The 25,661-nt window shown below is 35.2% G+C and overlaps 1 protein-coding gene across 2 annotated transcripts in view; it reads right to left on the reverse strand.

Annotated features, from left to right (window-relative positions):
- Nucleotides 1-25,661, reverse strand: part of KCNH7 (potassium voltage-gated channel subfamily H member 7) — a gene marked incomplete at both ends in the record, with an annotated part of 461,489 nt that overhangs the window by 98,114 nt on the left and 337,714 nt on the right. For both annotated transcript variants that reach the window (XM_079709750.1, XM_079709749.1), the window contains 2 exons: nt 14,365-14,579; nt 23,502-23,522. In XM_079709750.1, coding sequence (XP_079565876.1) covers nt 14,365-14,579; nt 23,502-23,522 — 236 coding nt within the window. The remainder of the gene's footprint in view (nt 1-14,364; nt 14,580-23,501; nt 23,523-25,661) is intronic.

The following is a 25,661-nucleotide window of genomic DNA, read 5'->3' on the forward strand; positions in this document are numbered from 1 at the left end:
TCTACAGAAAGAGTGATAACGTACAATAACAATGAGGAAATACAAACTCTAGGTCTCTACTGGGTTCTTTTTTCAGCTTTAACTTTACAGGCAGAATGGAAAGATTGGGTTACACCCATGTTTCCCAAATTTGCCTGATCTTAATAACGTGGGAGTAAAGGCTGCAAATGGAATGAGAATTGTTAAAAATTCACAATCCTCAGACTCCATTGAAAATTACTGAATTTCCAGGGGGTGGGAGGACACACACAGAGAGAGAGAGAGAGAGAGAGAGATTTAGTTCCAGATGATTCCATTGATCAAAGAGTTTAAAAAAATAAACCAAAAACCTGGGCAAGATGATATTTAAGTGTCCTTTAAATTTTAAAATTCTGTGAAGATTAATTGCTTTTTAATGAACTCTTTCAGAGCAATTGAGTTTTAGTGGGTTTATATCTAACTACATATTTTCCATTATAAATGAGATTAGCACAATACAGAGAAGGAGAGCTAAAGAGAAAAATATATTACTCACAATTTCACCACCAAGATAACCAATGAGACCTTTTATTTTATTTTACTTTCTTATTTGAGATTTCCTTCAAATTAGATTCCATGGTTGAATTCACTTCCTAACTCAAGGAACAGTCCACAGCTACTTAACATTACAAGACTGTGGGTTGCTTGGGTGTGTGAAAATGACATGTCTGCTCTGAATTTCCATACCAGATAAAAATACTTAATTCTCATCCTATGAAACATGAAAAATTTACTGCTTCTGCCCACTCTCATTAGGCAACCCACCTTGAACTATGTTTGCTCCAACCCCTAGGCATTGAGGGCAAAAGAATAAAGGAACTCTCTGTCCAGTGCTTCCTTTCTGCTCCAGAGTTTGACTTTAACCCAAGGCTTATACTGACTGGGGGGATAAAAATTGAACCACCTTGGCAACAAATAACTGCAATCTTTGTCTTGGTTGCCATAGCAACCAGGCTATTGCTATGTATGCTAAGCTAAATTATTTTTACCTGTCTATTCTGACCACTGGTATTTTACTTCTTTATTTCAAGCATCTATTTTCAATCTGGTTTCTTTGGCTGACAGAACTTTTAAAGGAAAGGGATATTTTTCCTCCTTTCATTTAAAAATGTCTGATGAATCTACAAAACCAAACAGGTGCTTTTTAAAAGCAATTTGTACATAAATGCTTGCTTTACAAGCTATGGCTCTTAGTCAGTGGCTACCAGGGATGTTATTTCTTCATCATTTAGAATATAGAGAAGTATAACTTTTGAGCTAATTAAGACTTTTAAAACTGGAAAGAAACTTTATTTTTTATTTTTATTATTATTATTTTTTTTGGTGGGCCTCTCACTGTTGTGGCCTCTCCCGTTGCAGAGGACAGGCTCTGGACGCGCAGGCTCAGCAGCCATGGCTCACGGGCCCAGCCGCTCTGCGGCATGTGGGATCCTCCCGGACCGGGGCACGAACCCATGTCCCCTGCATCGGCAGGTGGACTCTCGACCACTGCGCCACCAGGGAAGCCCAAGAAACTTTATTTTAATTTCAAATATGTCAGCAGGTGATGAATTTTGATGTGCATATAGTAATTAGTGAAAATAGAAAATTAATCTTTTACTTTTTTAAATTACACATGTGTTTTCAAAATAACATCCTTATTTTACGTTTAATATGTATATAGCACACAACATGTTTGCAGTAGTCAATTGCTACTTACATGTCTATAGTTTTTATCCTTTCCTCATCATTCACTAGATTATATATTTATTTGCCCAGAGAGGACTAGAAGACACAATCCAGGATCTCAAAGATCAAAGCTTTGCATTCAATCAAAGGCCCCCAAAGGCAAGGACGTTGACTTATACATTTTTGTATCACCATTGTACATAACACTTTGACTTACATTTAGTAAGCACTCACAAAGATTGAATCAATAATTATCCTGATGAATGTGCTTTACTCCTACTTGCAGTATCCACATATATTGTTTTTCATTTCAATTTGCATGTATAGACATAGACCAAATCCAGAATAGGAGGAAAATATTGGATGGTGATTTCTGTTTTGCTGAGCCAAGTTTGATGGTATTCTATAAATAAGAGTAAGCTAATAGATGCAAAATTAATGTCACATTAAATTGAAAGTGTTCAGAGGCAATTTGGGACTCCCGCATTGCATTTCAAATTTAATTTGGAATTTTGTGTTTGTTACTATTTCTGGCAGTTCAAGATGATCTGTACAGTTTTACTGAGGTTTGCAGGATACTTAGTTTAGGCAAAAAATGAAGTTTAGGAAAACATTTAAATTATACTATAGAAGTATTGTGAATGTTGGTTTTTTTAATTTCAAGAGTGAAGAATCAATGAGGCTTTATAAAAATAACTGTTGAAAAAATAGACTTTTCAATTAAGTGTTATTTTTAATTCATGACTGTGGTATTGTGATTTATAATAAGAAATATATATTTGCTCTTAGTCCCCATTCCTGGCACAGAACTCTTAAATCTTTGGAATTTCCTAAATGCTGAGAGAGAAAAGGTGTCTTTTGTTATGTCAGTGAGATAACTTTTGGAAAGCTTCTAAGTCAACTAAGGATGGGGGTTGGTCAACAGTGGAATCAACCTCTTGATTAAACGGTTGGAACTATCAGTCCCACTCCTGACCTCCAGGGAGAGGAGAAGGGCTGGAGGTTGAAACCATAGACAATAGCCATGAATTAATTAATCATGCCTATGTAATGAAGCCTCAATAAAAACCCTAAAAGGAGGGGGTTCTGAGAGCTTCCAGGCTGGTGAAACAGAACTCTTCCTTGTGCAATCATGCTGGGCCCAAGCACCACAGGGACATAAGCTCCTTCATTCAGGATCTCACCCTATGTATCTCTTCATTCTGCTGTTGATTTGTATCCTTTAATATCTTCTGTAATACATTGGTAATCTAGTGAGTAAACAGGTTTCCTGAATTTGGTGAGTCTCTAGCAAATTAATCTAACTGAAGGAGGGGGTCATGGCAGCCTTCAATTTAAAGCCAGTTGGTCAGAAGCACAGGTATTGCAATTGACATCTGAAGTGGGGGGCAGTCTTGAGGGACTCAGCCTCTAATCTGTGGCCTCTGATGCTACCTCTGGGTAGATAGTGTCAGAATTGAGTTGAATTGTAGAACACGCAGCTGGTGTCAGAGTCTGAATTGGAGTCATAATTAAAATGACATTATTATTGAAAAGTATTTTTAATTTGTAGTTGCATCTAGAAGATATTTTTTAATACTGAAATGGAAGAAAATTTAGGAATAAGTTTATCTAGTTTGAGGGAAACTACAGAAAGCATTAAGAAAGTTTGTACTATTTACCTGAGATGATATATAATTTCTTTAGCTTTATTGAAGTATAATTGATATACACAAATTACACACATTTATAATTTTAAACATTAGCTAATAATATGAAATCAACGCTATCTCTCCATTACAAATCAATCTCCATTTCTAAAGAAGTACTGAATTACAAATATTGTTTAGGATTTCTGTCAAAAGTAAGTATAAATTGAGAACACTGAATCACATGAAGAGATAATAAGCATATTTACAATGGACAAAGTTCAGTGAAAAGTGAAAAGCTAATACTTTGAGCTCTTTATGTCAGCAATATCAGTGTAATTTTGCTTTTCCTGCATCCAAGTGGCATGACACCAATAAAAAACAATTTCCATCCTAATCAAAAATTAGCTTAAGAAAAATGGGATATGGGGAGACCTTCAAGATGGTGGAGGAGTAAGACATAGAGATCACCTTCCTCCCCACAAATACATTAGAAATACATCTACATGTGGAACAACTCCTCAGAACATCTACTGAATGCTGCAGAAGAGCTCAGACTCCCCAAAAGGCAAGAAACTGCCCATGTACCTGGCCGTGTGGCTGACAGGGTATTTGTGCTCCAGCTGGGTGTCAGGCCTGTGCCTCTGATGTGGGAGAGCCAAGTTCAGGACACTGATCCACCAGAGACCTCCCAGCTCCATGTACTAACAAACGGTCAAAGCTCTCCCTGATATTTTCATCTCAACGCTAAGACCCACCTCCACTCAACGACCAGCAACCTACAGTGCTGGACACCTACTGCCAAACAACTAGCAAGACAGGAACACAACCCCACACATTAGCAGAGAGGCTGCCTAAAATCATAATAAGGTCACAGACACCCCAAAACACACCACGGGGCACGGTCCTGCCCATCAGAAAGACAAGATCCAGCCTCATCCACCAAAACACAGGCACCAGTCCCCTCCAACAGGAAACCTACACAACCGACTGAAACAATCTTAGACACTCGGGGCAGACACCAGAAACAACGGGAACTACGAACCTTCAGCCTGCGAAAAGGAGACCCCAAAGACAGTAAGTTAAGCAAAATGAGAAGACAGAGAAATACACAGCAGATGAAGGAGCAAAGTAAAAACCCACCAGACCAAAAAAATGAAGAGGAAATAGGCAGTCTACCTGCAAAATAATTCAGAGTAATGATAGTAAAGAGAATCCAAAATCTTGGAAATAGAATGGAGAAAATGCAAGAAACATTTAAGAAGGACCTAGAAGAACTAAAGAGCAAACAAACAATGATGAACAACAAAATACATGAAATTAAAAATTCTCTAGAAGGAAACAATAACAGAATAACTGAGGCAGAAAAATGGATAAGTGACTTGGAAGATAAAATAGTGGAAATAACTCCCGCAGAGCAGCATAAAGAAAAAAGAAGGAAAAGAACTGAGGACAGCCTCAGAGACCTCTGGGACAACATTAAACACACCAACGTTCGAATTATAGGGGTTCCAGAAGAAGAAGAGAAAAAGAAAGGGACTGAGAAAATATTTGAAGAGATTGTAGTCAAAAACTTTGCTAATATGGGAAAGGAAATGGTTAATCAAGTGCAGGAAGCACAGAGAGTCCCATACAGGATAAATCCAAGGAGAAACATGACAAGACACATTAATCAAACTATCAAAAATTAAATACAAAGAAAAAATATTAAAAGCAGCAGGGGAAAACAACAAATAACATACAAGGGAATCCACACAAGGTTAACAGCTAATCTCTCAGCAGAAACTCTGCAAGCCAAAGGGGCGTGGCAGGACATATTTAAAGTGATGAAAGGGGAAAAACCTACAATCAAGATTACTCTACACAGCAAGGATCTCATTCATATTCGACAGAGAAATGAAAAGCTTTACACACAAGCAAAAGCTAAGAGAAATCAGCACCACCAAACCAGCTTCACAACTAATGCTAAAGAAACTTCTCTAGGCAAGAAGCACAAAAGAAGGAAAAGGCCTACAATAACAAACCAAAAACAATTAAGAAAATGGTAATAAGAACATACATATTGATGACTACCTTAAACATAAATGGATTAAATGTTCCAACCAAAAGATATACACTGGCTGAATGGATACAAAAACAAGATCCATATATATGCTGTCTACAAGAGACCCACTTCAGACCTAGGGACACATACAGACTGAGAGTGAGGGGATGGAAAAAGATATTCCATGCAAATGGAAATCAAAAAAAAGCTGGAGCAGCAATTCTCATATCACACATAATAGACTTTAAAATAAAGACTATTACAAGAGACAAAGAAGGATACTATATAATGATCAAGGGATCAATCCAAGAAGAAGATATAACAATTGTAAATATTTATGCACCCAACATAGGAGCACCTCAATACATAAGGCAGATGCTAACAGTCATAAAAGGGGAAATTGAGAGTAACACAATCATAGTAGGGGACTTTAACACCCCACTTTCACCAATGGACAGAACATCCAAAATGAAAATAAATAAGGAAACACAAGCTTTAAATGATACATTAAACAAGATGGACTTAATTGATATTTACAGGACATTCCATCCCCAAAAAACAGAATACACTTTCTTCTCAAGTGCTCATGGAACACTTTCCAGGATAGATCATATCTTGGGTCACAAATCAAGCCTTGGTAAATTTAAGAAAATTGCAATCGTATCAAGTATTTTTTCTGACCACCACGCTATGAGACTAGATATCAATAACAGGAAATAATCTGTAAAAAATACAAACACATGGAGGCTAAACAATACACTACTAAGTAACCAAGAGATCACTGAAGAAATCAAAGAGGAAATAAAAAAATACCTAGAAACAAATGATAATGAAAACACGATGACCCAAAACCTATGGGATGCAGCAAAAGCAGTTCTAGGAGGGAAGTGTATAGCAATAAAATCCTACCTCAAGAAACAAGAAACACCTCAAATAGACAACCTAACTTTACACCTAAAGCAATCAGAGAAAGAGGAACAAAAAAATCACAATGTTAGCAGAAGGAAAGAAATCATAAAGATCAGAGCAGAAATAAATGAAAAAGAAACGAAGGAAACAACGGCAAAGATCAATAAAACTAAAAGCTGGTTCTTTGAGAAGATAAAAAAAGTTGATAAACCATTACTAGACTCATCAAGAAAAAAAGGGAGAAGACACAAATCAATAGAATTAGAAATGAAAAAGGAGAAGTAACAACTGACACTGCAGAAATACAAAGGATCATGAGAGATTACTACAAGCAAGTATATGACAATAAAATGGACCACCTGGGAGAAATGGTATCATTCTTAGAAAAGCACAACTTTCCGAGACTGAACAAGGAAGAAATAGAAAATATAAACAGACCAATCACAAGCACTGAAATTGAGACTGTGATTAAAAATCTTCCAACAAACAAAAGCCCAGGACCAGATGGCTTCACAGGTGAATTCTAACAAACATTTAGAGAAGAGCTAACACCTATCCTTCTCAAACTCTTCCAAAATATAGCAGAGGGAGGAACACTCCCAAACTCATTTTACAAAGCCACCATCACCTTGATATCAAAACCAGACAAAGATGTCTCCAAGAAAGAAAGCTACAGGCCAATTTCACTGATGAACATAGATGCAAAAATCCTCAAGAAAATATTAGCAAACAGAATCCAACAGCACATTGAAAGGAGCATACACCATGATCAAGTGGAGTTTACCCCAGGAATGAAAGGATTCTTCAATATATGCAAATCAATCAATGTGATAGGCCATATCAACAAACTGAAGGATAAAAACCATATGATCATCTCAATAGATGCAGAAAAACTTTCGACAAAATTGAATACCCATTTATGATAAAAACCCTCCAGAAAGTAGGCATAGAGGGTACTTACCTCAACATAATAAAAGCCATATATGACAAACCCACAGTCAACATCGTTCCCAATGGTGAAAAACTGAAACCATTTCCTCTAAGATCAGGAACAAGACAAGGTTGTCCACTATCACCACTATTATTCAATATAGTTTTGGAAGTTTTAGCCACAACAATCAGAGAAGAAAAAGAAATAAAAGGAATCCAAATTGGAAAAGAAGAAGTAAAGCTATCACTGCAGATGAGATGATACTATACATAGAGTATCCTAAAGATGCTACCAGAAAACTACTAGAGCTAATCAATGAATGTGGTAAAGTAGCAGGATACAAAATTAATGCACAGAAATCTCTTGCATTCCTATACACTAATGATGAAAAATCTGAAAGAGAAATTAAGGAAACACTTCCCTTTACCATTGCAACAAAAAGAATAAATACCTAGGAATAAACCTACCTAAGGAGACAAAAGACCTGTATGCAGAAAACTATAAGACACTGATGAAAGAAATTAAAGATGGTACAAAGAGATGGAGAGATATACCATGGTGTTGGATAGGAGGAATCCACTTTATGAAATTGACTATTTTACCCAAAGCAATCTACAGATTGCAATCCCTATCAAACTACCAATGGCATTTTTCACAGAACTAGAACAGAAAATTTCACAGTTTGTATGGAAACACAAAAGACCCCGAATAGCTGAAGGAATCTGGAGAAAGAAAAGCAGAGCTGGAGGAATCAGGCTCCCTGACTTCAGACTATACTACAAAGTTACAGTAATCAAGACAGTATGGTACTGGCACAAAAACAGAAATATAGATCAATGGAACAGGATAGAAAGCCCAGAGATAAACCCACACACATATGGTCACCTTATTTTTGATAAAGGAGGGAAGAATATACAATGGAGAAAAGACAGCCTCTTCAATAAGTGGTGCTGGGAAATCTGGACAGCTAAATGTAAAAGAATGAAATCAGAACACTCCCTAACACCATACACGAAAATAAAAACCAAAATGGATTAAAGACCTAAATGTAAGGCCAGACCTTATAAAACTCTGAGAGCAAAACATAGGCAGAACACTCTATGACATTAATCATAGCAGCAAGATCCTTTTTGACCCGCCTCATAGAGAAATGGAAATAAAAACAAAAATAAAGAAATGGGACCTAATGAAACTCAAAAGCTTTTGCACAGCAAAGGAAACCATAAACAAGATGAAAAGAGAACCCTCAGGATGGGAGTAAATATTTGCAAATGAAGCAACGGACAAAGGATTAATCTCCAAAATTTATAAGCAACTCATGCAGCTCAATATCAAAAAAACAAACAACCCAATCCAAAAATGGGCAGAAGACTTAAATAGACATTTCTCCAAAGATATACAGATTGCCAACAAACACATGAAAGGATGCTCAACATCACTAATCATTAGAGAAATGCAAATCAGAACTACAGTGAGGTATCACCTCACGCCAGTCAGAATGGCCATCATCAAAAAATCTACAAACAATAAATGCTGGAGAGGGTGTGGAGAAAAGGGAACCCTCTTGCACTGTTGGTCGGAATGTAAATTGATATAGCCACTATGGAGAACAGTATGGAAGTTCCTTAAAAAACTAAAAATAGAACTACCATATGACCCAGCAATCTCACTACTGGACATATACCCTGACAAAACCATAATTCAAAGAGAGTCATGTACCACAATGTTCACTGAGCTCTATTTACGGTAGCCAGGACATGGAAGCAACCTAAGTGTCCATCAACAGATAAATGGATAAAGAAGACGTAGCACATATATACATGGAATATTAGCCATAAAACGAAATGATATTGAGTTATCTGGAGTGAGGTGGATGGACCTAGAGTCTGTCATACAGAGTGAAGTAAGTCAGAAATAGAAAAACACATACCGTATGCTAACACATATATATGGAATCTAAAAAAAAAAAAGTTTCTGAAGAACCTAGGGGCAGGACAGGAATAAAGACGCAGACATAGAGAATGAACATGGGGAGAGGGAAGGGTAAGCTGGGACGAAGTGAGAGAGTGGCATGGACTTATATATACTACCAAATGTCAAATAGATAGCTAGTGTGAAGCACAGCTGCATAACACAGGGAGATAAGCTCGGTGCTTTGTGACCACCTAGAGATGTGGGATAAGGAGGGTGGGAGGGAGATGCAAGAGGGAGGAGATATGAGGATATATGTATATGTATAGCTGATTGACTTTGTTATAAAGCAGAAACTAACACACCACTGTAAAGAAATCATACTGCAATAAAGATGTTAAACAAAAAATAGAAAAATGGGATATGAACTTAAACAAGAGATAATGCATCCTTAATGATGTCTTTGTTCAGCTGTTTTTTGCAGAGTTTGAGGAGTTTTAGAGAAAATATACCACATTCTCTTCCTTATTTCTGTAGACTCACTTCTCTAATCAGTTACTAGTAAACATTTAGATTAGGATATTTTGCCATACAGCCAAATGTTACAGGTATTTCCCAACGCCATGCTAACTTCTGAGTAGATTTAGTGGACAGATAGGAAAACAAAACAGAATTAGAGGATGTACTTTAGAGATTAAGATCTTCACTCTTTGAGTCAGATGATCTTGGTCTGAAGCCCACTTTCACCATGTATTGTGTGACCTAGGTAAGTTGCTTCCTTCTTCCTAAGCTTGATTCCTCTTCTATGAACTAGAGATGATAATAATAGTACCAACTCATAGGAGTGTTATGTGGATTAAAATTGATAATCTGTTAAACCACTTAGCATAGGGCCTGGCACATAGTAAATGCTCAATCAGTGTCACCTATTATTAAATCTATCATAATTCTATTTTCATGACAATAATATACTTAAATAAATCCCAGATAATGGGAATTTATTTTAGGTTTAAAGTTCTATGTAGATTTCAAAATTATATGGCCTTTTAAACATTCAGAAATTTCTCTCTTGTGACCTAAGTGTCTTAGTGATTACTCCTGAAACTAATGATTTTGAGTATTCTCCTTAGTAAAGCTATAAGAAAACTATAGTTGTGGACTAGTAATAATTCTTTTCTTCATCATATGTCTTTCTGATGACCACAATATGGGTTTCTATTAAGTTCAATAGACATTCCTTTTAAGTAGTAAAATAATAAGTTGCATAATTATTTGCTCATAATTTGGCCAGTACTGTATATAAAGGAAACTTAAACTACCTTTAGTTTCATAATATGATCTTGTAGTACTTATTATATTAGCATTTGCAAATGCTATTATTATATGTTGCTGTAATATTTTTCTCCAAGTAGTTTATAACCCCTTGAGTACTGGTACTAGGTTTTATACTTCTGTGTTTCTAGAGCCTACCCAGCATATAATGTGCATTTATTAAGTGTGTGTGTGTGTGTGTGTGTGTGTGTGTGATGCTGTTAGTCTGAATTCTTATCTTCATCTACACAATGGGCCACTGTTGTTTTGTTTTCCTTCCTTAGAGCCCTTCCTTCCCTGCTGCTTTTTTCTGGTGTGGTCCGCAGTCAAGGGTTATACTTCTTCCACCACAAGGCTGAGCACAGGACTCAAGCTGGCCAATCAGAGTCCACTATCTTGGGAATTGATATGGACACTGGTGGAGAGAAAGCCTTTCCCGTCAGATCACCAACTGTGAGTATTAGGTAAGACAGGAGAGTCTAAGGACCTTGCTTCCATCCGATGTAGCATGAAGTCAATACAGAAGAAAGCAAGGCTGAGAGGAGAGAATGTCATCAGCTGTTCAAACAATGAATGTAGCTGTGGCCCAAAGCAGACCTGCCACTGCACTTTTCGGTTATGTGACCCTATAAGCTGACCCTCCTCCTTTCATTTTTTGCTTAAAGTGGTTTCACTCAGGCTTCTGTTACTTGCATTCTGTTACAGCACTGACTGATACAGCCTTATGTGACTGGCCAATAAAGATTTGAAGCCCACAATGCCATCTTCTTAAACCTTCTGACATTCTTATGCCTATCTAGGGAGAGTGATCTAGTACAACATTTGTAAGAGCTGAATGTGACAATAAAATGATACATTTTATCCTAAAGCTCAGCATAACATCTGAACTAGAACTAGCCTCAGAAATAATGAAATCATATGAGAGTGCAAAAGTTTGGTTTACTTTTATTTAAAAGGGGGCAGATATAGCCAAGAATTTGATCCTTACTGAGAAATGCAATCGCATGGTGAAAGCAGATCTTTGCTCTTCACCTGCACATTTCTTCCAATTCATTGTTTTCTCTCCATCACTCCACTGGAATTTGGTAGTAATTATCCAACCAAGACCCCACTTCCCCAAAGTGGACCCTACTACACATTTGCCTGTACCAGGTGGATTGTAGTTAAGGAAAAAAAACTCCACATCCTCTGAAAGTTATTTCCTACTTCCTTCAATGAATAGAGAAGGTCAGATGGAATATGACATAAAGAGCTGATGCATGCAGAAGTTTGGCCTCCATGATGATTTGGGTGAAGTATAAGAAACTGTAGGAAAACTTTGGGGCTTTGTTGTGGGCCTCAGTGTCCCTCAGTGGTAAGTAATAGTTTTAAACATTTTTTAAAATGTTAAAACAAGTATTATAATGTTATGGAGCTAAATATGAAAGTCACAGGGATTTTAAAGAGAAAGCATGAGACCTTAAAAGAATGCTCACCTTTTGATGGCAGCTGTTGCATTTTACTCAAACCCCCAAGGCACTTGAGGAGAAAGTATTGAAGAACCATCTAGAGGGGAAAGTTCCAGCAGCTCTCCAATCTGTAACAAGCCCCTGCCCAGCCTAGCAACTCCCTGGCTCAAGAACCTACTTGTTATGAGAAGGCACCTGGACTTTTGTGCCTCTACAAATTTGTTCTTGCTGTTTTCTCTACCTGGGATTCTCACCCCTTCCCTTGTCTGCTTGGTCAACTTCTCTTGCCTTCCTTCCTTCAGTAAACGTTCATGAACTCTACTCTGCCAGGTGTTTTACTAGGTCGTGGCAGAGTGTAGATAAAAGGATCCTGCAGCAATAGTGCAGAGGGCCAGGAGAAGTCATACAAGAACATTAATAAACAGAATAATGGTTGATGTTGCTTGCCATGTACATAGCACCTTGATGAACAGTTTCCACACATCATTCTATTTAATTCTTATATCAACACTGAAAAATAAGTTTTGTCATCACTAAAACTTGCCTCAATGTCACAATAAATGACTTAGCCAGAAATAAAGCACAAGTGCATACGACTCTGAGTTATGCTTTTAAACATCACTCACTACCCAGTTTGATAAGTAACCTTCTGGATCCATCTTAAATGTCCCATCTCATCTGTTTTTCTTCTCTGAAAATTCCTCCCTTAAAGTATAATTACTTTCCCTCGACCTGTGTTCCTGTATTCTTTAACATCATGATTTCATTAGGGCTATTTGTATAAATGTTTCCTCTCACCAGGCTCAGAAAGTCCCAGTACAGGTGCCACCTCTGACCCATGTGTACATTCATCTCCTCCTGGCACACTGGACCTGCTGAATGTGGCAGGATAAGGTAGGCCCAAGCTCATGAAAACTTTGCAAAGATCAAACTTGGCTGCCCACAGGCCTTAGGTATGTTTTGTTTGGCCTATAAAAGCATTTTGAATTAGTTTGCCAACTTTTAGAAATAAAGAGTTTATCTTAAATTCTGGATTTCTAGATTCTTTTTAAAATTGGAAGATTTGAAAACATTGGTCAAGCATTCTTGCATGACCACAGTTAGCTGGAGCTGAGCGGCAGCCATCTGCTTGGGAGGAACTCTGGGCTCTGTAAGTCCCCGTAGCCCCTACCATGCCTGCTGTGCTACCATGAGTACTGTACTCACTTACGCTACTGGCAGGACCCTGACCCTAATATCTGCAACCTGTCTACTGTTCAATTTCTAAAGTCTCTTACTTTCTATATATACATATGATGATTATGGTCTACAAATAATATAAGTTTTGAGTTAATTGCAAGTAAAATTCAAAGCTGTCAAAACGGTGTCAGTACAACACAAATAACAGTAGACTATTCATTTACCACTGTTAGGCCCAGTTTACTAAGTATAAGTTAAGAAAAACAAAATGCCAAGGGTAGAAAGCCTCATTACTACATAAATATCAAAATATATATTTGAATATGGCATGTATAATCTCTCATCTCAAATAAATAGAGACTACTCAGGTCTATTTACAACTGACTCATGGTCTTTACATAGCTATTTTAGCTCACATTTAAGACATTATTTACAAACTACTATAGTGTTGTTTGTAGTGATTACAATTACAAAAAACTTTATTAATGTAAAATCTTAAATACTTGGGATAGAGATTGGGGTCAAGTTTATCTTTATATTGTGACTGTTTATAAATAGATTTGCTAAGCAAATATACTAGGTTAAATTGTTTGTAAAAAAACAAAAACTGTTTACTTGGAACAAATTTTAGACTCATGAATTCCCAACAATGTAAGTGCATTGTAAGCAAAAGCTGGGTACTGCTTAGGTTGGTATTTTGATATAATAAATACAAATCATTTTTCTCTATTCTTTAAAACAGGACTCTTGCTAGACAGTACCTTTTTACCCTAGTTCAACTTGCAATATTTTTTAAAAAAACAATAAAATATTGTTCCTGTGAAATATATTGTTTCATTCTGACTTTGCATCAACTCAGACAGTTCTTTTCCCCAATTCCACTGACTTATACCTGATTCTACTTAGTAGTGTAAGTGCAAAAAGAGGGCCACAGTTAACAGTAAATCCCAATTAGTTGCCTAAACCTTCGATAGACACATCCATTATATTAAAAAAAAACATGCTTTAATAATGCAAGAGTTGGCAGCAAAACAATAAATGCCCAAACATGATGAATATCTGGTTAACCACTTCTACAACAAAAGGAACAAGAAAACCAAGCCAGCCCATTTTTGCTTAGTCTTGTAATAGATAAAATCATAGTCTGTAGTTTTATTTATCTATTACATTAGAGGGTCACCCAACATCTGAGATAAATTGGAGTGCAAATAAATGGCTTACCTCTCTTAATATTCATTCATAGGAAAAGGAATGAGTTTTATGGTGCAGAAAATAACTTTAAAAACAGTTAAAATTGATAGTAAAATCGTGTCCTACCTGGGTAACTTTCTCTGTCACATTGTGTGTTCGATCTTTAACTTTGGGTGCAATAATGGTTTTATCTGAAGAAGGAGGGGATGTGTTCTTTTTTTCAGTTTTGACATCTGAAAAATTCAGAGTGAGCTGTGGAATCTTGTTAATGGTGCTGTATTTGTTGAGGTTTGAATCCGACGTGGATCCCAGGAGGCTTGACTTGATATGATTAAAAGGCCCTAAAAAATTGGAAAGTATTTGTAAAAGCAATATCAGGAAAAATTAAGAAAGAGATGGTCTTGAATGACCTGTTAGTAATCCATGACCATTGTGACCCTGATTCAGATGTGACAAAATGCAACTGGCTGATACCTGTTCACCATCTGCCATATGGAGCGACATGTGAGTATCCAAGGATAAGATGGTGCCCTAGGTGTGCACCCAGAGAGCAGATGACAGCTTTAGCTGTTAACTGGCTTCTTTCATTAAAGGCTGGAATAAAAGAACAAACTCTACTCCCTATTATTGGCTAAATTCTACTTTCAAAGTTTCTCAAGAATTTCTTTTTTTATAATTTAAGAATTATTCAAGGAAGGACTTTTATAATTTAGGAGTTATTCAAGGAAGGTTAAAATCATGTTGGCTATGAAACTTCTGAATGGCTGTCTAGCCTGCTCCAATTTGTATTACTCCCTTCTCTGTGCCATAACAAGTGACAAGCCAGTTGTGTTCTTCGTATGCTTCTATTACCTGTATGAGATGCTTCCCAGAGATTCTAAAAGATTTAAGTCCAGACAGGAATTTCAGGTAACACTGAGAAGGACAAATGTCATTTGTGTGTATGGGTTTGTGTGTGTGTGTGTGTGTGTGTGTGCATGTTATGTGGACTGTATTGAAAAATTTGGCTCCTATGTGGGATTTTTAAATCTTTCCTTTCTTTTCTTTTTTTTCCCTTTTATTTAGATTTAAGGTTGACCAATTTTTGAGGGAAAAAAAACATAGCAGAAGAATGCTTTGGTCACTTAAAATTGAAGTGACCATAGTTGGGCAAATAAGACTTGTCTGGGGTTGGTAGCACCTGGTTACATCTTTTTTTTTTTTTTTTTAACCATGCTATACATTAAATACCCAGATCTTATTCCTGGAGATTTGGACTCTTTGACCAACACTAGTCACTTCTCACATTCCTTTCTTACAAAGACAATTTGGCACTGTGCCAAGACCTGGGCCCCTTAATTGAGGATAAGTACACTGACCAGCTACATATTCTTTTGAGATGAACCTATTGTCTGTTGCTTATAGAGAGTCAAGAAATCCTCCAAAGAGTTTCTTATACAATTGGTAATATTACTTATACCATTATGTAGCTCTTAAAAATTAGCATGAGGAAGACTTTTATAAAAATCCTGAGCCCACGAGTGCTATACAGCCATTAACTTTCTGCCTGGAGAGTGCTTGAAACATGCAGACTGCGTGAATGAACTTGCTAGTCAGCACATTTTGCCTTATGCTATTTTTATCCCCTGTTCAGAATGAAACTAACACATTTTGGAGATCAAAATGAGCTTTATGTACCAAATGAGGTATAAACCCTTGAAAATTAAATGTATAGATTGTGTATTTTGGACAACTGTCAATCAACTCAGATCAAATATAATCCAAGAAAAAAAAATACCCACCATTTAGTTCATATTCACCCTGGAGGAAAATCACACTATATTCGTTTATAAAAGTTTTTACTGATATTTGGTTATAATAAAATATTGAAATGATTTTAAGAGATTTTTTACCTATGTAGGAAACCCTGTGTTCCTTGAGGTGCATTTCTGTTCATTCTCTGAGTTTTATCTATGATGACGGCCAAGTCTATCCATATAAAAAATGTCACTAAGTTCTCTGGGCATTTATTTCCCAGTATGTTCTCATTTGAATATAGATTCTTACTCTCTTTTCTATTTATATGACAAGAAGAGAAATAAGAGCCCAAAGTTACCAAATTAATCTAGCTTTCAGATAGGTCTGTGAGAAACCCCATTCTTTGTAAAACTCTCCTATACACATCACTAATTTAGTTAGTGTTAGATAGTGTTTCCTTTCTTGTATCCTAGATAGTGTTTCCTTTCTTGTATCATTCTATGGCTACATTCCCAGCCTATATCTTGATATTTAAATTTGTAAAATATTCTAGGACTTCAGATTTCCTAGATATTGTCTTTTTCCCAACTCTAATGTCATATTTTCACTGCGTAGGTGACTTTACTGCACACAGGGATATTGACATGAGATTATATAACACTGAGCTCAGGTATAGAGTTAAATTGTATTTCAAACCCTTAAGCACACTTTTCAATCCTCTTTCTCTATTATCCTTCTATATATTGACTTTTGTAGCAGATGGCCTACAGAGTTGTTAAAAAATTGGATAAAAATATGGATTATCTGTGATGTTAACACAGAAAGGCAGTGTTATATGTACTTTGCTTGTCCTTGTGACCACTTCAGATAAACTCCACTGAATTGACTGCAGTGATAAGCAAGTAGTCTCAACTGTAACAGTACTTCACCCTAGAGGCATCTGTAGGGGAATTTTTGTTTGTTACAGTGATGGGAGGTGTCTATTCTCTCACCATGAAAAATTGACCCAGATGTCTCAACGGGCATTCATGTAAGTGAAAAGCCTATTTATAATGATCTGAGACTTGAACTTGTTTCACATATTTTAATATACACTGAAACTTTCAGAACTACAACTGCCATACAGAATGAAGATTTTTACTTTTTTTTTTTGTTCATAACTTTACCAAAAGTTGTTCACCATTTTGGAAAACCAAATCAATTGGAGATACACTACTTGTGTTATTTGAGTTGCCAATACAAAATTTCAGACTTCAGGTTACAGTCTGTGTTTGTAGCTGTCACATGCAAACATATAAATGAAGATATTTGCATCTATTTAAAACAATGTTGGAACAAAATATTATTAAATTTGCAGACAATTATAGGAATCACACCTCAAATCATTAATAAAATTTCTGCTAAAATATTTTATATTATTGATCTCCTATATATGTAAAATTATGTATGATGCAACAAAAAGAAGACTATATTAATTTTTAGGTAAAAAATAAACACCTGGAATGATTTGAGAACTCCCTAGAGATCTGCCACAATGTCTCCATAATGTCTTTTTTTATTGAAGTATAGTCAGTTTACAATATTAGATTAGTTTCAGGTATGCAACATAGTGATTCAATATTTTTATAAATTATACTCCATACTACAAAATAATGGCTCTATTTCCCTTTGCTGTACAATATATCCTTGTTGCTTATTTATTTTATACAGAGTAGTTTGTATCGCTTAATCGCATACCCCTATCGTGCCCCTTCCCCCTTTCCTTCTGCCCACTGGTAACCACTAGTTTGTTCTTTATGTCTGTGTTATCCATAATGTCTTGATTGCCATTTCTTCTTCTAATCCATCTTCTAGTTCCCATTGCTTATGAAGGCATATGGTCTGCAAGGTCTTTTTTAAGTATTGGAAGATAAGTATACATCCTGATGTTTAGTGGGATTTCTTTCTCCTGTGCAATGCATTACTATTGTATTGCATGTTATCCCATAGGGAATCATTTTGACATTACACTTAAAACCAAGGGCCAGTTCATTTTTGTGGATATCACACTTTCTCACTTTCTCCCCGGTTGATTTTGGTTTTATTCATAATTTAATTTTGATTATTTACTATTTTAAAAATTTATATATAAATAAGGTCGCTCTATCATTATTTATTCCAATAGTGGTTTTTACTTTGTTATCTCTCAGTACTCCTGCTCTATCATTTTAGCCAGTACTTATATGGACTGTTTTATCATGTCTTTAATGTTCTTAAAACCAAATTGTTTCCTTATTTCTGATTATCACATTATGCCTTCTAGTGTAGTTATATTTGAACATTAACATATTGAGAGAAATATTTTATTATAAACTGCTTTCCTTTTAACTCCTCCTTTAAATTAAAGTTAAGGAATAATGTTGATCTTTTAGAAATAGGTTAAATCATCTCTGAATGTCATTTCAGGATAGTAAAATGAGTATAACAAAAAGTTGAAACAAGGGGACGTTAGTCTGATAGGGCTGAGAAACCACTGGCCAATACACATCACACTAAGATTTGGCCTCAGAATATTACTTTATTGCAATCTGTGTTTTAGCTTCTCTTACTTACTAGTGGAAAACCTTTCTAAACTGTTACTCTATTCTTTTTTTTTTAATGTTAAATCTAGACATTTAAAGAATTCAGCAGAACTTAAAATACTGCTTAAAATAATTCATGCATGCTTAGATAAGGCATTCAAAATCTATTTCATCTTGTATAATAAAAATCATTATGCTATTTTCCACTGATTTTGAAGCAGATGTTTACATGCAGGGGTCTGTTAGTGTCTGCAAGATAATCAGTGTCAGCTTAGGTTTCTCTGAAATCTGTCTAAATTCTAATCAAAATAATTTCCTACACTTTAATTAAGAAAGGTATTAGTAATCTCCTCATTTTACCAGTTGTAAGCTCAAGCAGGCACAATAGGAGGCCAAAATGGAATAAGAATCAAGGACCAGAAATTAGAATGCAGGGTTTCCTACCTCCTAGGTCTATATTCAGAAAGGCCTTGGTTGAGGACTTAAAGGTGAAAGGCAGCCTCCCTGAGTGTGATCATAAACAGATGGCATTTAAAATTCTAAAGAAAGAAAGGAAGATAACCTGAAAAACAAAGTAAATGAATTTTAAAAGAATAAGTGGGCAGAAATAAAGGGAAATAGTAGATTCAATAGAAAAGAATGTAAAGCTCAAAAGTATTTAGGAGGACTTGATATTCTTCAGAGAAACATTTTCAGAATGGATGACCAGATTAAATTTTCTAATATACTAGTAGGAGATGGAAAACAGGTGACCAAGAAGACTAAACCAACAGCTGAATAAAGCTCTAATATATTACAAGTGTCTGAGTAAATATAAAATAAGCCAGGTTCTAGCTACAAAGAAATATACTGCATTTAAAGATCAAGCTAGAGGCTAAAGCAACATCTAGGAAGAATTTTAGATTAAACGTATTTAAAATTTTTATGATAAGGTTATTTCAGTTTATCATGAGTTACAAGATGCTAAAGGAGAATATATTCCCCTTAAGATGGTGCTGGAAATATAGCTAAGGACATCTGATAAATTTTAAAAAATAATAATGTTATTTAAAAAAAAAAAGATTATTGCTCTTGAGAGCCAAATGGGACAGGAGGGAAAGAAACCAAAAAGATTAAGGCTGTTTTCAAATCATCAGGTCTTTATACAATATTTCTTACAGCATGAGTTTATTTGGCTAAAGTTTAATAAAACCTAAATTGCTGAAGTGGCTTAACATTAAAGAAAATGCAAATGCAGTGTTCATTAATTGGATTTTATAAAAGATCACCGTCAATAAGCATAAGGTAACCAGTTTAACATTAAAAACTATATAAGAATTAGTCACCAAATTATTTGTACTCAATATCCATATTGTTTCAGTGCATAACATATACTTTATAGAAGAAAACTGTTATGATTGAAAATCAATTTGCAAATTCTTATAAGATCACAAATACTTGGTATGGCCAATGCAGCATATGAGATACAAATTGTATCAGATCTGTTGATTTCCTTTGTGTGTCTGATAGGTTTTGTGGCTAGAGAAGAGGTGAAAGCTATAATAAATCTTGAGGGTAGTTTTGTTTCTGACTCATATGCCAGATTCATAGACAAGTTGGAAACTGAACATATCATTGTCAGTGGGATACAGAGTTACTTGGGATAATGAAGAGGTGGATACAGTAGAAGGGTAAAATTATTTTAATGCCTTACTAAAAAGGGTAAGTGGGGTTAATTTTTATGATGACTTGGAAGGCAGAATAAACAGAAAAACCACTAGGATTAAGTTTGCCTCCCACATGTTAGAGAAATTGTTTAAAAAGTGATGCACACACTCACACACACATATAAATAGCATATGCAATTTATTTGAATTAACTTTTTCACTCTTTGATAATGGGTTACAATTTTGGATCTCTGAAGTCTTATTTTAAAGAGTCAGAGTGTTAAGGAAATTATTAAAGGAAAACAAAATTGATCTTAAGAAAGGAGGTAAAATGGAAATTATTCCATTTTAGCAGAAAACTTAAGTACCAATTTGCTGTTTTTATATTTTGATGTTACATCAAGAATAGAAGTAACTGACTAGTATCTCTGTCCACTCAGGATAGATGAAGGGGAAAAAAATTACATTTCAACAAGAAGGATTTGAGTTAGCTCTTTGTATAATAGGCAGTAAAATAGATTTTCCAAGAAAGTTAAAGAATGGGATCCTCTAGAGATAAAGATGCTTCTACCACCTGTGCAAGAGATTTAGCCAATACTCTTGCCTGAGGGGAATAAACTGCAGTAGATGATCTTGAAGACCTTCCAAGTGCATTTCTAAATCATTTATTTTATTTTGTTAAAGAAATTATTTTTGGTTGAGTTAGATATTGAAAAAACTAATTATGTATTTGCATACAAAGAAATGTAGAAATGTGTATTTTATTTTTTAATTATTATTTATTTATTTATATTTGCATTACGCGGGCCTCTCACTGTTGTGGCCTCTCCCGCTGCGGAGCACAGGCTGCGGACGCACAGGCTCAGCGGCCATGGCCCACGGGCCCAGCCGCTCCATGGCATGTGGGATCTTCCCGGACCGGGGCACGAACCCGTGTCCCCTGCATCGGCAGGCGGACTCCCAACCACTGCACCACCAGGGGAGCCCCTGTTTTTTATTTTTAAAAATTTTTATTTAAATGTGGTTTAGTAACAAGGTCACAAAAATTTAAAAAGCACACTAATGCATTGTTCTATATCTAATTAGCATATTAAGTGCTCTGTGAAAATCTCAAAGAGCCAGACACTTAAATATTTTTTAAATAGTTTTCAAAATCAGAGCCTGAACATACAATAAGGACATTGGAGGGCACATTTACATTAAATTTTTATTAAATTGCACATGTTTTATCTAATTTAGGAGTTTAACTTTATAAATATTAATATGTGAAAACTTTCTACAATGGGTTAGAATTTCATAATCCCAAATTCTGACTTTTATGATTCATTTTTACTCAAGGACTATTGCTATTAAAAAATGGAGGATTATGCCCATCGACAGACGAACGGATAGAGAAGATGTAGTATATATGTACAATGGAATATATTACTCAGTCATAAAAAGGAACAAAATTGGGTCTTTTGTAGAGACGTGGATGGACCTAGAGACTGTCAAACAGAGTGAAGAAAGTCAGAAAGAGAAAAACAAATATCGTATATTAACACATATATGTGGAATCTAGAAAAATGGCACAGATGAACCGGTTTGCAAGGCAGAAATAGAGACACAGATGTAGAGAACAAACTTATGGACACCAAGGGAGGAAAGTGGCAGGGGGCAGGTGGTGGTGGTGGGATGAGTTGGGAGATTGGGATTGACATGTATATACTAATATGTATAAAACAGATAACTAATAAGAACCTGCTGTTTAAAAATAAATAAATAAAATTCAAAAATGAAAAAGAAAAAAATGGAGGATTGAGGAAAAAAGGGCTGGAGATTAAATGGATTGGTTTGTAAGAAAAAAATAAAGTTAATGTAGTTTGAATGACAACTATGTGAACTACTAGTTTGGAAGATTAGCAAGCTCAATTTTCTATTTATTGAGGAAAATTAGATTTATTTCTCACTGCATTTAAAGATCACTGGAAAATTAATGTCTAATAATTTACTGCTAATTGTTAAATGCTAAAGCCAGTCATATTTCACACAGACCAGTTGTCAAGAGCTGCCTGTATTCTGTTTCTTGAGGTTATGTTCTGAATTATATCAATCCAAATCACTACCCACAGCTGAGACTAATTTGCTCCCTTTTAGAAATCTATGTGGACAGGCCAAGGATAGAATAATCATGTATATGAAATTCCATCCTGCAATTGGAGGTCCCCTGCATAGACCCTTTTTGAAGTGCTTACAAAATAAAGGTAGGATGGGGAGAAGCTGCCACGATTTCTCTTATTTTCAAATTACCCTGCGCTGCTGACCAGAAAAGATCTTTAGCTTCTAGTGCTCTTAATTCATAATCATCACCAGCTCTGAATTAGTTAGGGAAGCACTTGAGAACTCAATATACAAAGCTTCACAGTGATTGGAATAGCAGTGACATACGCAAGAGGCCAAAACAGTGAATTCCAAGTAATGATGGTTACTGGTGGAGACGTGTCCATGCAACACACATGCAGAAATGAGTCATTGTCATCATATGCACACCGACAGCAGCATGCATAGCCTACGTTAAAGGACTAAGCTCCAAAAGTTTTCAACTGGTTGAGAATAACATGATTGTTATATTTTGTGATTATTTGCATCTACTATAATAGAGTAGAAAAACTGAAGTGAATTTCCAATTTTTAGTCAAATCCAGATTTATCCAGAGGTATTGCCCAGTTAAACGTTACCCTACAGTAGCTGTAGGTCATGCTAGTGATTTCAGACTTATATAGGACACAATTAAAATGATTGAAATGTAATATAGAAAAATAGAAAATGACTATCATGCATATACAGTTTACTACTACAGTAAGCTTAAAACCATACCCCCTGCCATCCAGGAACGTGAAACTAGTTTTAAGGAAACAAAAGAGGAACAAGTGAAGTGATGCTGTCATGTAGCACTTTGTTTATTTATTTTATTTATTCTTGTACTCAAAAAGGCTTTTTTCTTTTTGGCTGAAATAGGCTTATGTGCCTCTTTTATACCGGAATATATTTAGCTTAATATTTGCTTCTTTCCAAATTATTCAAATATTTAGTAAGTCTTCATTGTCAACCTAGGCTTATACTTCTTGCAGGAAAAAGGAGTTCATAGTCATTTTGGTGGCACAGCTGAGAAAGTAACAATGTCTCCAGCAAAATCAAGCCATGATGTCTCCACCAGGCACCTGGGCTCACTAAGGGCAGCATGATGTTGCATTGAACAGGGCATACAGCAGGCAAGTTAACATGCCGAGTAAAGGGGCAATCTAAGCATCAGATGATGAAATTTGAGTTCATACATTACCTTTAATACTGCGACCATTGTCTGTTTTGAGCACATAAGGAAAAAAAGAGAGACATATAAAAAGAAGACTAAAATTATGTTATATGCACTGAATAACCTCTGTAACAACAATCAGAGAAAACAGGAAGTAATGATTGAAAATTTATCTTTGAAATTAACATTTTGTACTATTCAACCAAGTAAGATGCATATGCTAAAAATATCTGCCATCATAAGCATCTGTGTTCAAATATGTGAAACATTTAACTCACTTAATTTAAATGGATTCCAAGATCCAGATTTTATAATTATGACTGTTTGGAGAAAGCCATACCCACATGCCTGTAATTGTGACAAAAACTTTCAAACTTGTCAGAAGTCAATTTTAGTGTTACTTCAGCCATCACTTACAAAGAAAAACTACACAGCATTTTGCATGTTAAGTAACGTTTTTCATATTTAAGCTAGTATGCTAATAGAAAAATGCTTCTAAGACAATGGTTTACTTTAATAAACCAACTTGCATTATTAATCACAATTTTATGAACCATTCTTTCCACAAGTGTTCTTCAATGTACATTTTGAAAATACCAAATAGTACTCAAAGAACCATTCTTAGGCAAAAATAATTATAAGAAATCAGTGAAAGATTTAACTATTTAAAGGTAACGTGAGCTTTAAAAATTTATGTTGTCCACAATGCACTCAGTGTAATACGTAGAAAATTTAGAAAATTTGTTTATATTATAATGGATTTGTTGTCAAATCTCAGAATGGAGTGTTTTCAGATTTATTCTGAGATTAGCATTCTGACTCTTTGTTGCATATATGCTACTAAAAAAATATTCATTAGTAGTTTTGAAACAAACAAGCTTACCGTAAATGAAGTCATGTTAAAATCATTCAAATATATCCAAAATTTGAAAAATCGGTTCCACATTTGTTGACATTTATGCTAATGCTGTTCATATTTAAAATCTTGGGATATATGATAATTGTTTCAAATCTTACAATTGAAGCAATTTCAATAATGCAGTGTATTGAATTGCTAGCATAGACACTACCTCACATAGAGATGCACAAATAAAATTGTGACCTTACATGTCAATGCTCTGCTCTCTTTGAGGGACCATAACAAACAAATAGGGTTAATGGAAGAGACCTCGATTACATAGAATTAATTATCTCCATCAGAAGCTAGGCCAACAATCATTAGTAAAGAAATAACTGCTTGCAAGCAAGTAGTTCAATATTATAATTCTATTCATCAACCTGGAAATTACATGTAAAGAGTTGCAGTTTCCAAAAAACCAACTGCCCCAAAGTTACATTATGTAGTTAATGCTGCTTTGACATTCTGAGGCAGAGCATGTGGTCTATGTACTGGTGCTAGCTGAGATCTGCTTGTTGACACTGTAAGTGCAGAAATTGACACTGTAAGTGCAGACGTTAGAGTAAGCAGTAAGAGTCTTGTAGCAGTTTGACAGACTAATTTTACGTCTGTTCAATTTAATAATACAACAATTGGGGTTTATATTTTGTATGTCTATTTTTTAAAATTTCATTTTCTTGTAGTGCATTTTTACTGTATTTACAAATATATTGGTATGTGATGGATAAGAAAAAAAAATTCTGGTCCTTCACCACAAATGATTTGAGAAATATGGTTTTAAGGTATTTGATAATATAGATTAAATAAAAAGATAATGTAAAATATTATGCACTGATATATTTTCAAATTATTTAAAGTTCTATAAAGATAGCCTATATAGGAGGGAATTTTTCTTCTTGAGTGAAGAGACAACAATCTGAATTCAAAATCTGGTGCATGTGGGATTTAACTTATTAAAGAGCTACATGAATTCATAAAATTAAAATCAGGTTTAAACGTTTTCCATCTTCCCTTATCAGTGGCTCAGTTTCTAGACTATATTAATTTATAAAGCTTTAGGAAGTATAGGTTCGCCTATGCTAATGAATGATTTTGTAGCTAAAATTGAAGTACAAAATACCCTCTGAATTTATCTGTTGGTAGTCAGACATTGACATTAGCATCTGCAAGCAAGTGATACAGTCTTTTGAAAATAACATAGCTTGGGTGGGAGAAGAAAATTGCGGATGATCTCAACACTGAGCGTCCCTGAATAGAACCTGTACCGAGAAGCCCAAAATATTAACACA

Source organism: Hyperoodon ampullatus (genome assembly GCF_949752795.1).
Source record: "Hyperoodon ampullatus genome assembly, chromosome: 8".
Lineage (NCBI taxonomy): Eukaryota > Metazoa > Chordata > Mammalia > Artiodactyla > Ziphiidae > Hyperoodon > Hyperoodon ampullatus.